This window comes from Nicotiana sylvestris, chromosome 6 (genome assembly GCF_000393655.2).
Source record: "Nicotiana sylvestris chromosome 6, ASM39365v2, whole genome shotgun sequence".
Classification (NCBI taxonomy): Eukaryota; Viridiplantae; Streptophyta; class Magnoliopsida; order Solanales; family Solanaceae; genus Nicotiana; species Nicotiana sylvestris.
Window position 1 is genome coordinate 22,862,021 of NC_091062.1, and position 14,222 is coordinate 22,876,242.

Below are 14,222 nucleotides of genomic sequence, written 5' to 3' on the forward strand. Positions count from 1 at the left end.
TTGATGTTGTTGAGTCGATTTTGGTTAGATTCGATTGGTTTGGAGGCGGATTTTAGAGGAAAGGCCCTGGTATAACTTTGATTTGTTTGTGGAGCGAGGTAAGTGTTGTGTCTAACCTTAATTGATGGAATTAGGAACCCTTGAGCTATTTGCTATGTGAATTACATATGTAGCGGTGTATATGCAAGGTAACGAGTGTATATACGCCGTCAAAATACTTGTTTCCATGCTTTCCCGCATTTCATTAATTGATTTATTCTATGACTTAACTGTTACATGCTTTAATTGCTTCCTATGCCTTAACTTGCTACTTGACATTTATTTCTCCCACATTAAAATTTTTGGTTTTCCCATGTTTCCACGATTAATTGTTACTTGCCTTAATTGTCTTACTTGTACACTTTAGCTGTCATATATTCGGCTTGTCTTGTTGCTTCGTATAAATTGTAGCATTGCTTGATTTGGTACGAGGTTCCTTTATGGCTTTACATTCATATTCTTTATTCGTAGAGCTTCTTGTGAATTGAGTTGCGGAATTTATTACCGTTATTGATTTTTGTTTATGGATTGGGTTGCATGTCGCAACAGGTGGAATAAGGGAGGATTGATAAGGTGAAACATGGGAGGATTATGATATTGACTTTAATTATATGGTGGGATTGGGTTGCGTGCCGCAATGAATTTTACTCGTTATTATTGATATTGATATGGTGAAATTAGGGAGGATCGTGTTTGTACAGTGGGATCAGGTTGCGGCGCAACAATTTGTGTGTTTCGTATTCCTTGTTGTATTGTGTTGACTTCGGTTTTTTCATACGAGATTCTAAGGATTGGTACTTCTGGTTTTCGTAATTTTCGAGGATTGAGTTCATTTTCATAAGTTAACCGCCTTACTTTCCCGTATTCCTTTCCTGCTATTATTATTATTATACTGCGTACAGGTTATTGTAAATGACCTGCCTTAGCTTCGTCACTACTTCGTCGAGGTTAGGCTCGACACTTACAGAGTATATGGGTCGGTTTTGCTCATACTACACTCTGCATTTTTTGTGCAGATTTTGGAGTTGATCCTAGTGGCAGTCAGTAGATTACTCAGATTGACCATCAGTCAGAGACTTAAGGTACAACTGTTAGGTGTTCGCAGCCCTGAAATCCCCTTCTACCTTATCCTAGTGGTTTATCTCTTTTCAGACAGTTTTACTTTCATTCAGACCATTATCTGTATTATTCTAGTCGCTCATACATTTGTGACATCAGTTCTGGGATTATATCTAGATATTGTGGTTATTTCGACTTTTTCTCACTTTATTTCAGTTCTATTTCAGTTATTACAATTCGATTGTTATTAGTTAATTTGATTTGTTAAAAATGACTAAAACTATTCTAATGTTGGCTTGCCTAGCAAGTGAAAGGTTAGCCGTCATCACGGTCTTGAGGGTGGGAATTCCGGGTCATGACAGGGACCGACGAGGTTGCGTCGATGTTAAATTTGTTCTCTTAGTTACTTGATTTTAATATTATTAAATTCAATTAATTATTATATAGAATTTATTTAGGTCACGTGATATTCCAAAAGTAAGTTTCAATGTTTGATTGAGTTGTAATGATTGGAACACCACATATTAGCCATAGATACATGGCGAAATACGTAAATATTCCTAAATTTGATACTTTTAATTTGACATACATTTAAATTTTGCGTTGTTTAAATTAGCTTAGAACTTGATTATTTGTTATCATTTACCTCTTGACCAGTTCTCACCTGATGGAGGTGAGAGCCATGATTTGCACGTGAATTTTTTGTCCACCGTGATGATAATTTTTTAAAAATAAAATATATTATTTTACCTTTTAATTATTAATTACATGAATACGCTTTTTGGGGCTGAAGTGTAAAGTATTAAAATTACGTCTGTACATGAGGATGAAATACAAGTAAACTAAGGGTGTGTTTTGTACGAAGGAAAATATTTTCCAATTTTTTCACGTTTGGTTGGCTTAAATGCTTTGAAAAATATTTTTCTTATGAAATCATTGTCCTTCAATTGGAGGAAAATGTTTTCCTTATCAAGAGAAGGAAAACATTTTCCAAAACTCATTCTCAACCTTCCCCACCCCACTGTTAGGACCAAAAAAAATCAAGTATCATGCGGAAGCTAGCAACGCAAGTGTTGAACGATGATAAATCATATGACAAGGAGAAATATATCAAAAGAGACACAAACATTTAACGTGATTCGGGCAACTGACTTACGTCCACAACGGAGATGAGCAATCCACTATATAAAAAGAGAGTACAAAATATCGAGAGAACAACCTCACGAAGAGGCAAACACAAGTGACACTCTAACACTTGTCCCGTAAAGTTCTCTCCCTAAGTACGACTCTCAAACCTCATATGGCTACATTATGGATGCTACTGAATGAGAAGGACGAATCCAATTTATAGAACTCCAAACTTTTTCCTACAAGAAAAAAGACTAGTCAAATATGGAAAAATTACAATTTTCTTCTACAAAAAGGAAAACTATATTATGGTAAATATGTTACCCTTTCCTTCAAAAGATAGGAAAACCAAATATGGTAAGAAAATCAGGACAACACCTAACAATTCTCCCCCTTGGCCGGAATTTTCTTACAAAATAAACTTGTTCCACCTTCTTCACATAGCCTTCAACAGGTCGCATCTCCAAATCTCCACCACAAGGTTTGTCTCAACGTGCGTAGCACACTGGTCAAATTTCTCAGAAAAAAATCACGATTATCGTCAAATATGTTGCGGCTAGAACTGAACCCGCCAAGATGAACTTGTCTTAAACCTCGCTCTGATACCACTTGTTATATCAAAATAAAATCAGGTGTCATGCGGAAGGTAGCAACGCAAGCGTTGAACGATGATAAATCATATGACAAAGAGAAATATACCAAAAGAGACACAAACATTTAACGTGGTTCGGTCAACCGACCTACGTCCACAACGGAAATGAACAATCCACTATATAAAAAGAGAATGCAAAATATTGAGAGAACAACCTCACGAAGAGGCAAACACAGGTGACACTCTAACGTTTGTCCCGTAATGTTCTCCCCCTAAACACGACTCCCAAACCCCATATGGCTACATTGTGGATGCTACTGAATGAGAAGAATAGATCCAATTTATAGAACTCCAAACATTTTCCTACAAGAAAAAGGACTAGCCAAATATGGAAAAATTATAATTTCCTTCTACAATAAGGAAAACTCAATTATGGTAAATATGTTATCATTTCCTTCGAGAGATAGGAAAACCAAATATGGTAAGAAAATTAGGACAACACTTAACACCCACCTCCTCTCTCTAAAAAAGTCTTTTTTCTTTCAAATTTCAGTTTTTCCGTTAACATCCACCCTACTACCTCTCCACCCCACCCCACCCCACCCCCCTCTCGCAAAAATCTTTTTTCTTTTCTTGTCAATTTCAAATTTCTGTTTTTTCGTTTTTCTGCACCTCCACCCCAACCCCACCTGCCCCCCCCCACCCACCCACCCCGCACAAATTTTTTTACTTTTTTTTTATAATTTCAAATTTCTATTTTTTCGGTTTTCAACCCCTCTCCCCCCGAAAAAATATTTTTTAAATTTATCAGTGTAAAGGTTCAAAATTTTACAAGTTCCAAAGTTATAAGTTCAGAAGTTTATGTGTTTGGAAGTTTACGGGTTCGAAATTCCGTGGTTTCGAAAGTTTAGCGGTTCGAAAATTTATGAAATTTTTGGGTTCAGAGGGTTGTTGGTTTGAAAGTTTATGACTTCATGTTTATTATATTTAAATTATTTAATAATATTTTTGAAAAGTTATTTTCCTTAATTTGCGTACCGAAAATAAATAAAATTGCTACTTATTTGCCATTCCGTTGTATCAAACACACCCTAAACCTGAATATAGCAGGAGTACCCAATGTAGTAGTACGTATTTCCTAGTGGTCTAGGATCCCACTTTCCAATAATATATTTTGCCTACATGTTTGGTGGTTACATAAGCCAATAGGAAAAAGTAGCCTAATTATACTCTAAGCAGAGGAAAAGAGAACGATTCATTTAACTAAAGTAGAATCCACAAAAAACGTTGGTCTTTAATTTTATTTACAAGATGCATTACATGATGAAAATATTAAAAGGAAAAGAAAAGGCACTAACAAGAGAAAAAAAGATATTATGCCACCTGATAATCCGTTATTAATTAGAAAATACTTACATTAATTGTGTTTGTCATTTTTTAAGAAAAACAATTCCACGTGCGGAGGTGAAGAGATTTAGTTGATCGGAAAGGTCTTATGTCAAGATAGAAAAAGAAGAAAAGAAAAGACAATCAAGCTGATATATCCAACGTACAAAAAATGGTATTCCTTCTGTTATCAAATGACCTATTTGCAAGTGAAGAATAATTATGATTCCGCGCTCAATATTTATCTATCAAAAATTAAATTTAAATGTGAAACAATACGTTAGAAATATCCTTCAATAAGTTAAGAACTATGATTTTTCATACTCTGTTTCCTTTTCCATCTTTCTCCCCCGATTGTTGTCCTAGTGTCAACCAAACCCTTAAGTTCCCTAAATTCTCCCGCGGGACATATTGAACGGGTCACTCAAAGTTGTGGAGATAATGGATGAGTAGTGCCCATCACTTGCCTCTCTGTGTCTTAGACAGACTTTTTGGGTGATAAGGTGCAAACATGGGAGGAAAATAGGCGTGTTGGGTTCAATTTAGGGGGTTAAAATGGGTTAGGTCAATAAATGGGTCATTGCGCAACGCAGTTCAAAGCGTATTTGGGTCAAGATGAGCTAAACAATGGGTCATAGCCCAATTCTCCCAATATGACCCATGTTTTAAAACCATGATCATCTTGCATAAATAAAGCCTTTTACCTTTTATACACATATGTATAAAAGGTTAATAAATACTATTAATATTTTGAGAATCAAAATATATTCTCTTAATAACAAATTAGTACTTAAAATGTGTAAGTTGAAAAATATTTTACGGGGGGGTGGGATGGGTGGGTGGGGCAGAAAAATGACAAAAAATGAAAACAGAAAACAGAAAATTAAAAATACAAAAAAATAGTAAAAAACATTGTGGGGAGGGGCAATTAATGAAGGGCAACTAAGTAAATCTCTAAATAAGTTGGGTTGAGATCCCTTTGTTTTGGGTAAGTTTCATAGGTTGTATTTGAGATACTTCATGGGTCAGAATGTTTGTAACCCAACCCATTAATCTCTGGACGGGTTGGGCGGGTTGAATGTGTTTAGGCTCAAATTAGTGACATTTGCATCTATACCCGCATTTTGTGTCACATTTTAACTTGTGTCCGCTTTGCAAAAAAAATTGCAAGCGTACCTGCTTTTTTGCATAACTTCAGCATACGGGGATGAAGTAGCAAATGCAATCACGCAAAACTTCAACATTCTAGTAGACGGGCCTGAAGTTCAGCTCTAGAGCTGAAGTTTTTGTTTTGTAACTGGCGAACTTCAGCTCTAGAGCTGAAGTTTTTGTTTTGTAACTAGCGAACTTCAAGTCTAGAGCTGAAATTTTTGTTTTGATAACAAGCAAACTTCAGCTCTAGAGCTGAAGTTTTTGTTTTGTAACTAATGAACTTCAGCTCTAGAGCTGAAGTACATTGTTCTTGTGGCAGCAACACCATTTTCATTATCGACGTCAACGTTGAACACATGAGCATGCGTTACGAAGCATTTCTGTGTCACTGTCGTCTTTGTCAATCTTACTTACTAGTAACACTGCAATTGATGCTCAAAAATTTAATTTTTGGAATTGAGGTTTCCAACTCATTGTTGTGCAATAAGAAACAAAATGTGATAATGATGGTGGGTGTATTTCTGTGACAAATACATCTCTGTAATTCCATTCTAATTGAATGGGTACCAAAAAAATAGAGAAGCAGATAGCGAAAAATTGAGCAATGAACATGAAGGAAGTCAAGTCTTTCACTAGTTAGACGCTAGTATTCAATAATTAAGATAGTGACCTTTTTCTCTTTAGTCTGGTGATGGTGATGGAGAAGGAGGAAGAGAAAGGGGCTGAAGTTGTTTAAAAAGTAAGTACAAATTAATTAAAAAAAATTTTAAAAAATGAATATAAGTTAAATGAGGGTGACCAAATAGGGCGCCTCGTGCAATTTTTACTTCAAATTACCACCCTTAGATGCAAAGTCGAGAGAGAAACAATCCAGACCGCATCCTAAGGTCCCTAAGCAAGTCATATTTAATCTTGAACTAGCCAAAAAACTTTCTCGGAATTCCACAATTGCATAAAGTTACCGTAAACCACAAAAGATGGAAAAGACGAGGAAATTGAAAATCAGCATCAAAAAATATATCCATCAAATAAGCAAGCTGATCATGATTAGTGCTTGCCAAATTGCCAGATGGATGAGATATCTTTCAGGAAACACTTCAATCTCGTCTGCATCACATCACAAAGTTACACAAACCTATTAGGAACTACATGTTTTAATTAGCCAAACAAAGACCATTTGCTATTGGAATAGATAGTTGCAGTACTCACACAAAAACCAGACGTGACTTTCTCATTTGCTCCGCTCATCTTTTTTCCTTTGGACCCTCTTTGATAGCATGTCTCTTCAGCATCACAGGAATCTTCTCTTCCCATCTGTTCATACCTCCTCTGCTTATTTTTTCGACGAAATAAACAGGAAATTGGCAATCCTATCCTTCTTGTCCATCTCCTTTTCTGTAGGAATTATTATTCATAGTATAATTCTTGAAAATGGCGGATCTAGACAAGACATAGCAGGGTCGTGCTCGGACTATGTATGTTTGTGCGAAAAAGATGGGTTTTTTCTTACACGAATAGCCGACTAGATTCATTCGTTGTTTATATTTTTTAATCGGTATAATTTTTATATACTGATTATATATATATATATATATATATATATATATATATATATATATATATATTATATTCATCGTCTATTTTTAGTTTAAGCGATTGTGTGGGCATCTATTTAGGCTAATTTTTCAACCAAAAAAAAAAAGTGGTACATATATAAAAAGCATAATATAGTGACCCAAATTCTGAATTGGCTACTGCTTATCGATCATATACATAACGATTAAACTTGGTATTTACTAACTTTTCATCATAAACCAAAATGGGACTATGAATTACGTACCTTTTGCTTTTGTTTTGAATTATCGGACGTACATCGAGGGTATGTAGAGTTGGCATGCCTTAACTCATGAGCATAGTCCAAGAGTTGTGCTCGACGATCGTATCCTCTTCTTCTTGCTGTTCTTTTCAATGGATCAGATCTATATTGTGAATCTGTGGTTGATAAAGATTCAACATAAACACTGATAATCACTCCTTTTTCTTCCATCCTCATTTCAAGATAATCAGTAAATTACGATCTAAGAAAAAAGATCGAAATATAAATCTCATAAAGATCATCAATCTCGTAAATCCTCTCCGGCCGTGATTTATCGCTCTTTTTTATGTTTTCGTCAACTATATATTCAGCATTCCGCACGCGATATATCTACGTGTACGTACAAGACGAGAAATTATAACTTGAACTATGGAGTAGGTGAAAACTACAACTTTATGCCTAATTGTATACCAAACCACTCCACTAAGCTCCTTGTCAACTGACATGAAGTAACATTATATGCCTACAAAGTCCAATGACAACTGAATTCGGTCGTTTCTATTGAGTCTTGACTAATGAAAAAAAATAATCCATCCGTTTTAATTTATGTGAACCTATTTCCTTTTTAGTTCGTGCCAAAAAGAATGACCTCTTTCCCTATTTGGAAACAATTTACTTTTATGCAATGATTTATAGTCACACAAAATATATGTGCTTCATTTTACACTACAAGTTCAAAAGTCTTCTCTCTTTTCTTAAATTCCGTGCCCAATCAAATGGGTTCACATAAATTGAAACGGAGGGAGTAAGAATTTGTTTCTAATCTGTCTATCCAGAATATAGCTTAAAACGAAATAGGAAAAGGTTACAAACTCTCTGTGAATGTTACTACGTAATAAAATATTATTCACACTTCACTTAGTCCGCCTTCGGATACGATTCAATAATGTTTTTATCCATTAAAAGAAGTTCTCTATTTCATCAGTCATCAATTCAATTTTATATGTATTTATCTGATTATTATTATTTTTAATTAGTTCAAGTACCACTTTTTAATTTGGGAGGTTGGTCTATTTTCGTTCTTATAAAACACCGACAAGATAATATATATATATATATATATATATATATATATTTATATTTATGGTATCCGGGCCCGTTTGTGCGCACCTAAATTAATAAAATGGAATACTTCTGTGATAACCCGATAGGTCATCTAGAGTTTTAACCCTTAATTATGTGTCTCGAAACCTCAAATAGCTCCTTTAGCCTTCCTCAATTTGTATTCGCAGTCCGTGACTTTTGATGGAAGCCTTTTATGTGAAAAACTTATTAAATGTGATTTCGTGCCTTAAAAATTTATTTGAGTTGACTTCGGTCAAAGTTTTTAGCAAACAGACCCAGACCTGTGTTTTGATAGTCCCGATTGGTTCGTATCGTGATTTGGGACTTGGGCGTATGCTCGCTATCGAATTCGGAGGTCCCTAGCTCGAGTTACTACAATTTGTTGAAATTTTGAAGTTTAAATAATTTATAAATTTGACCGAAGTTTGACTTTATTGCTATCAGGTCCGGATTTTGGTTTCGGAGCTTGGTATAGGTTCATTTCTGTATTTATGACTTGTCTGTAAAATTTGACGCAAAGCATAGTTGATTTTACATGATTCGGACGTTCAGTTGTTAAAATAGAAGTTCTTAAGTTTCATTGGAAATTTTATTGATTTTGGTGTCTGGTTCGTAGTTCTAGGTGTTATTTTGGTGTTTAGATCGCGCGAGTGAGTTCCTATGATGTTTTGAACTTGTGTGTATGTTTGGTTTGGAGCCCCGAGGGCTCGGGTAAGTTTCAAATAGGCTTCGGAGTGGTTTGGACTTAAGAAAATAGCTGGTGAGAATCTGCCTCTGATCTCGCATTTGCGAGGTCAATGTTCGCATTTACGAACTGTCAAAATTCCTGTCAGGTTCGCATTTGTGAACCACTTCCTCGCATTTGTGAAGAATGGCTGGGCAGCAAGGGATCGCATTTGAGATCGATAGGTCGCATTTGCGAAGGGTCACAGTTCGCATTTGCGAACAAATCATTGTAAATGCGGTGATAGCAGAGATGGAGCTTCTTCGCAATTTTGAAGTATGTCTCGCATTTGCAGGGTTCGCAATTGTAAGAACCAGGTCGCAATTGCGACATCTGTGCCTGGTCAAAAGCTGAGTTAGACAGGATTTTGGTTCATTCTTTTAAATTTTCAACCCTAAAAACCATAGAGGCGATTTTCCCAAGAGCTTTTCTCCCTAATTTCTTTGGTAAGTGACCTTAATCTACTTTCCTTCAATTTCTCACTATATTTCACAAGATTTCAACCTTAAATCTAGGATTTTCATGGTAGAAATTGGGTAGGAATTTTGGTAAAATTAGAATTTTGACCTCGAATTAAGGTCAAATTTTGAAACAAGTCACATATTCGTGCTCGGGGTGAATGGGTAATCGAATTTTGATCCGAATTTCAAATTTTGACCAAGCTGGTTCGGGGGTTATGTCACGACCCAAACCGATGGGCCGCGTCGGGTGCCCGATTCCTACCTGTCGAACGCCTCTAAGCATGCGTCTAAGATATGAACCTGAATGACGTCTGCTGAATTACGAGAATAACATACATGAAGGAAACCTGCCAAAAAGGCATATGTACATATACATGTGGAATATAGTGGGCGAGCTGGCAAGGCTGCTATAGACAAGTATATACCCAAAACTGAAAGCCGATAGAGCCACATGCTATCCAACTATACATAACTGTCTACAAACCTCTAATAAAAATACAACTGTACAAAGACGGGACTGAGCCACGTCATACCCATATATATATATATATATATACAAGCATATCATACCAAAATTAAAAGCAGCTCCAGATCAAGTGGAGCACGCCAACTCTCGCTGATAAAGGGTCCTAAGAAAGGGGACCGTCAGCTTGTCTACCTGCACCTGCAGGCATGAAATGCAGGCCCTGGGAAATAGGGCGTCAATACGAATAATGTACTAAGTATTTAAGGCATGAAAATGAGTACATAAAAGACATCAGTGAAACATGAAATAAAGAGATCCATCTGTATATCTAAATGACATAAATTCTGAAACATTTATTATGTTATGCACGTGCGTATAAATGTCGTGTCATGCATAGGTATAGATGTACATAATATCATCAAGTCTCTGAGGGCATCCCGACATATCATCTCGTCCATAGTGGGCAAAATCATCAACATATACCAACTGATCAGGTGGTGGTGCGTATATAATGCCATAACCTTTTCCATATCTCATATATATATACACACACACACACACACACACACATATATATATATATATATATATATATATATATATATATATATATATATATATATACGTGTATATAACGCCATCTGGTCATGGGTCAATGTGCATGTATAAATGCATAAAATGCATATCAAATACGTTAATAAAATCTTTCGGTACATCATAAGACCATTATGCCTCTGATCAATATCATGAAATAAACTTTATCAACTTGCGTATTTTGAGACCCATGAACAGATGATAGAATAATATGACACATGGGGAATAAAGAACATAAGCATCTCTAGTATTTCTATGAATAGAATCATTTATGGAAATTGCGCATTTGCTCGTTTCGTTTGTCGTATTGACCATGCCAAAAGAAAGAAGGGATAGCCTTAACATACCTGGAGTAGGAAGAAATCCGTATAATATTCTTGGATAAAATTGTACCTTACTCCTTCAGAACCGCAAAATTTTACGTTGCTAGGGTTCTAATAATTCTTGCTGGAATTGTTTGAAAAATTTCATTGGAAGCCTTTTTTTTCGGATGAGCTTAACGTCTGCTCTTGAGTATTTGTGAATCCTAATTCACTTTTGTTATTCTTTGATCAAAATGAACTAAACTTTTAAAAGAGACCAATCTTTTAAAAGTGACCAAACTTTATAAACCTTGAGGGTTTTAACATGTTGATGACCACTAAGCTTATATGACTACCTAGTCATATGTTTGGCTAGCTTCTTTGCTGCCACATTTTGAGGGGGGGAGAGGGAGGGGTGTGTTAATCTTATCTCATATTTTAATAATTAATTAGGTAATATTTTGCTATCCGATAATTAACCAATTACACGTATAATTAGAAATTATCTCAAATTATTTAAAATTTTACTCATTTTTAATATACTATATACATCATAATATTACGGTCATATGGTACCTTGTATGGTACTAGTCCATAAATATCAGGTATCATAGCTTGGACCGTATTTTATCCCAAATCGACAATCTTCAACGAAACTCATTTTCTTTAATTCATGTATCTTATATCATTCATGGCACTTGCTTATCGCTTGTTATAAATAGCATAAATACGTTAACCTTAAGATAATCTTATCCTCAAGTCTACGTCGATTATATGATGACGAAATTTTAACGTACAAAAACGCGAGATGTAACAGGTTGACTTTTGTTGACTTTTCAATAATAACCTAAATTGAATCCCTTTCATTCATGAGTAGTTTCTAAAGCTTATTTTAATTTGTTTGGTCAATAATTTGTTAGATTTGGTTAGTTTGGAGGCTTGTTCAAAAGGAAAGGCCATGGTTGAACTTTGAATTGATTGCAGAGTAAGGCTGTCGAGTTTAACCTTAATTTGAGGGAAATAGGAACCCTTGAGCTATGTGTTATGTGTAATTCATGTGTAGTGGAGTATATGCGAAGTGACGAGTGTATATATATCGCCAAAGTGCTTGCGTCCTTGATTTTCCATTTTTCATTAATTATCTCCTTCCATGTCTTATCTGTTACATGCATTAAATGTTTTCCGTGTCATTACTTGCTACTTGCCATTAATTTTTCTAGTGTTAAAAATGTTAGATTCTCCCATGTTTCCTTGATTGACTGCTACTTGCCTTAATTGACTTACTCGCACCCTTTAATTGTTATTTACTGGACTTGTCTTACAATTTAATATTAATTATGGTGAATCCTCAATTTGGTACAAATTTCCTTTCTAGTTCAGCTCCATATTCGTTAAATCATAAAGTTTCTTGTGATTCGCGTTATTAAATTGATTGTACTGATTGATTTATTTTAATTGATATTGTGGGATCGGGTTGCACGTCACAATAAGTGAAATAAATGTGTATTAATATGGAGAAATAAAGTTGAATTTATATTGATATGGTGGGATTTGGTTGTGCACCGCAACAAGTGATATAAGGGTGGAATGATACGGTGAAATAAGGGTGAATTATCACATTGGTTCTAATTATATGGTGGGATCGGGTTGTGTTCCGCAAGATATATTTATTTACTATTGTTGATATTACGGTACAATAAGGGAGAATTGTATTATACGGTGGGATCGGCTTGCGCGCCGCAAAAGTTTATGTGCTTATGTGTACTTATCGTGTTATATTGGCTTCAGTATTTTCATACGATCTTCTAAGGATTGGTATTTCTGGCATTTACTGGTTTTCTTTTGGAGGTTGAGTTATTTTCATAGATTAACTACTTTAATTCATTCCTGCATTTTCTTTACTGCCATTATTTTACATTGTGTACAGGTAATAGTGTAAGTGACACGCTTTAGCCTCGTCACTACTTTGTCAAGGTTAAGCTCGGCACTTAAAGAGTACATGAGGTTGGTTATACTCATACTACACTCTGCACTTCTTCTGCAGATTTTGGAGTCGGTCCCAGCGGCGGTTCATAGATTGCTTGAGTCGGCGATTGAGTGGAGACTTGAGGTACGGCTATTCGGCGTCCGCAACCCCTAAAGTCCCCTTCTGCTATTTTTATGTTGTGTACTTTTTTTCAGACAACTTTATATTTTTATTCAGACTTTTACGTGTGCTATTCTAGAAGCTTGTGCACTTGTGAAACCAGGTCCAGGGTGGTACTAGATATTTTAGTTGATATGGTTTTTTGCACTTTACCTTAGATTCATTACAGTTATTTCAGCTTCCTTGATATCATTTAATTTGAATTGTTAAAAACGGATAAATTATTCTAATGTTGGCTTGCCTAGCAAGTGAAATTCTAAGCGCCATCATGGTCCCGAGGGTGAGATTTTCGGGTCATGACAAGTTGGTATCAGAGCACTAGGTTACTTAGGTCTCACGAGTCATGATCAGCTTAGTGGAGTCTGGAGGATCGGTACGGAGATGTTTGTACTTATCTTCCAGAGGCTATGAAGTTTAGGAACAATTTAACTTTTATTATTCTCTGTCGTACAAATTTTATTCTATCATTGATGATTGAACTCTTCTATTCTTGTTCTCTCGCAGATGGCAAGAACACACACTGCATCTACAGCGGGACTACATCTAAAGCCCCTAGTGGCAGCTCCTACTAGGGACAGAGGTTAGAGCCCGAGCAGTAGCACTAGTGGTGGAGCCTTAGGTGGATTTTAATAAGGAGGTTCCAGCTCAGACGGTACCCATCGGACCAGCTCAGGTCCCATAGGGGTTCATCGCTACTCTAGTGCTTCAGGATGGTCTAGTCTGTTTGGTGGGCCTTATGGAGAGTGTGGCCCAGGTCGGTATATTCCCGGTGGCACCAGCCTATCTCATGCTAGGGGAGGAGCACAAACTCCCGCTACTCACACTCTAGAGCAGGTGGATCCCTAGTATCAGACTCCAGAAGCCCCGCTAGTTAGGGTAGTTCAGTTGATTATTGTAGCTCAGGCCGGTGATAGGCCCGCCATGTCTTCTGAGGCTTTATTGAGATTGGACAAGTTTACCAAGCTCTTTCCAGTTTACTTCAGTGGTTCACCTTCATAGGACCCACAGGATTACCTTGACTGCTTCCATAAGGTGCTGCAAAACACAGGTATAGTTGAAACCAATAGGGTCAATTTTGTTGTGTTTTAGATGACAGGTTCCGCCATGAGGTGGTGGAGAGATTATATGTTGAGCAGACCAGCTGTGTTGCCTGCACTTACTTGGGATCAATTCTCTCAGCTATTTCTAGAGAAGTTCCTCCTTGTTACACTAAGGGAGGATTACTGCATGTA

The 14,222-nt window shown here is 36.2% G+C and overlaps 1 protein-coding gene across 1 annotated transcript; it reads right to left on the reverse strand.

The window, feature by feature from the left end:
* Positions 1 to 6,110: 6,110 nt before the first annotated feature.
* Positions 6,111 to 7,612, reverse strand: LOC104230799 (uncharacterized). Its single transcript, XM_009783677.2, has 3 exons — positions 7,197 to 7,612; positions 6,566 to 6,751; positions 6,111 to 6,463 (listed from the first exon to the last, which is right to left on the reverse strand). Exons 1-3 carry the CDS (start codon positions 7,407 to 7,409, stop codon positions 6,404 to 6,406), a joined length of 459 nt encoding a protein of 152 aa, XP_009781979.1. The 5' UTR covers positions 7,410 to 7,612; the 3' UTR covers positions 6,111 to 6,403.
* Between the last annotated feature and the right edge of the window lie 6,610 nt (positions 7,613 to 14,222).

Bases quoted from the DNA above. Each gene is read 5' to 3' on its own strand.
- LOC104230799 (XM_009783677.2), bottom strand. From the start codon at position 7,409: ATGAGGATGGAAGAAAAAGGAGTGATTATCAGTGTTTATGTTGAATCT. The intron at 6,752-7,196 runs GTACGTAATTCA...TAATTCCTACAG, and splicing joins ATTCAAAACAAAAGCAAAAG to AAAAGGAGATGGACAAGAAG. The intron at 6,464-6,565 runs GTGAGTACTGCA...GATGTGATGCAG, and splicing joins AAGTCACGTCTGGTTTTTGT to ACGAGATTGAAGTGTTTCCT.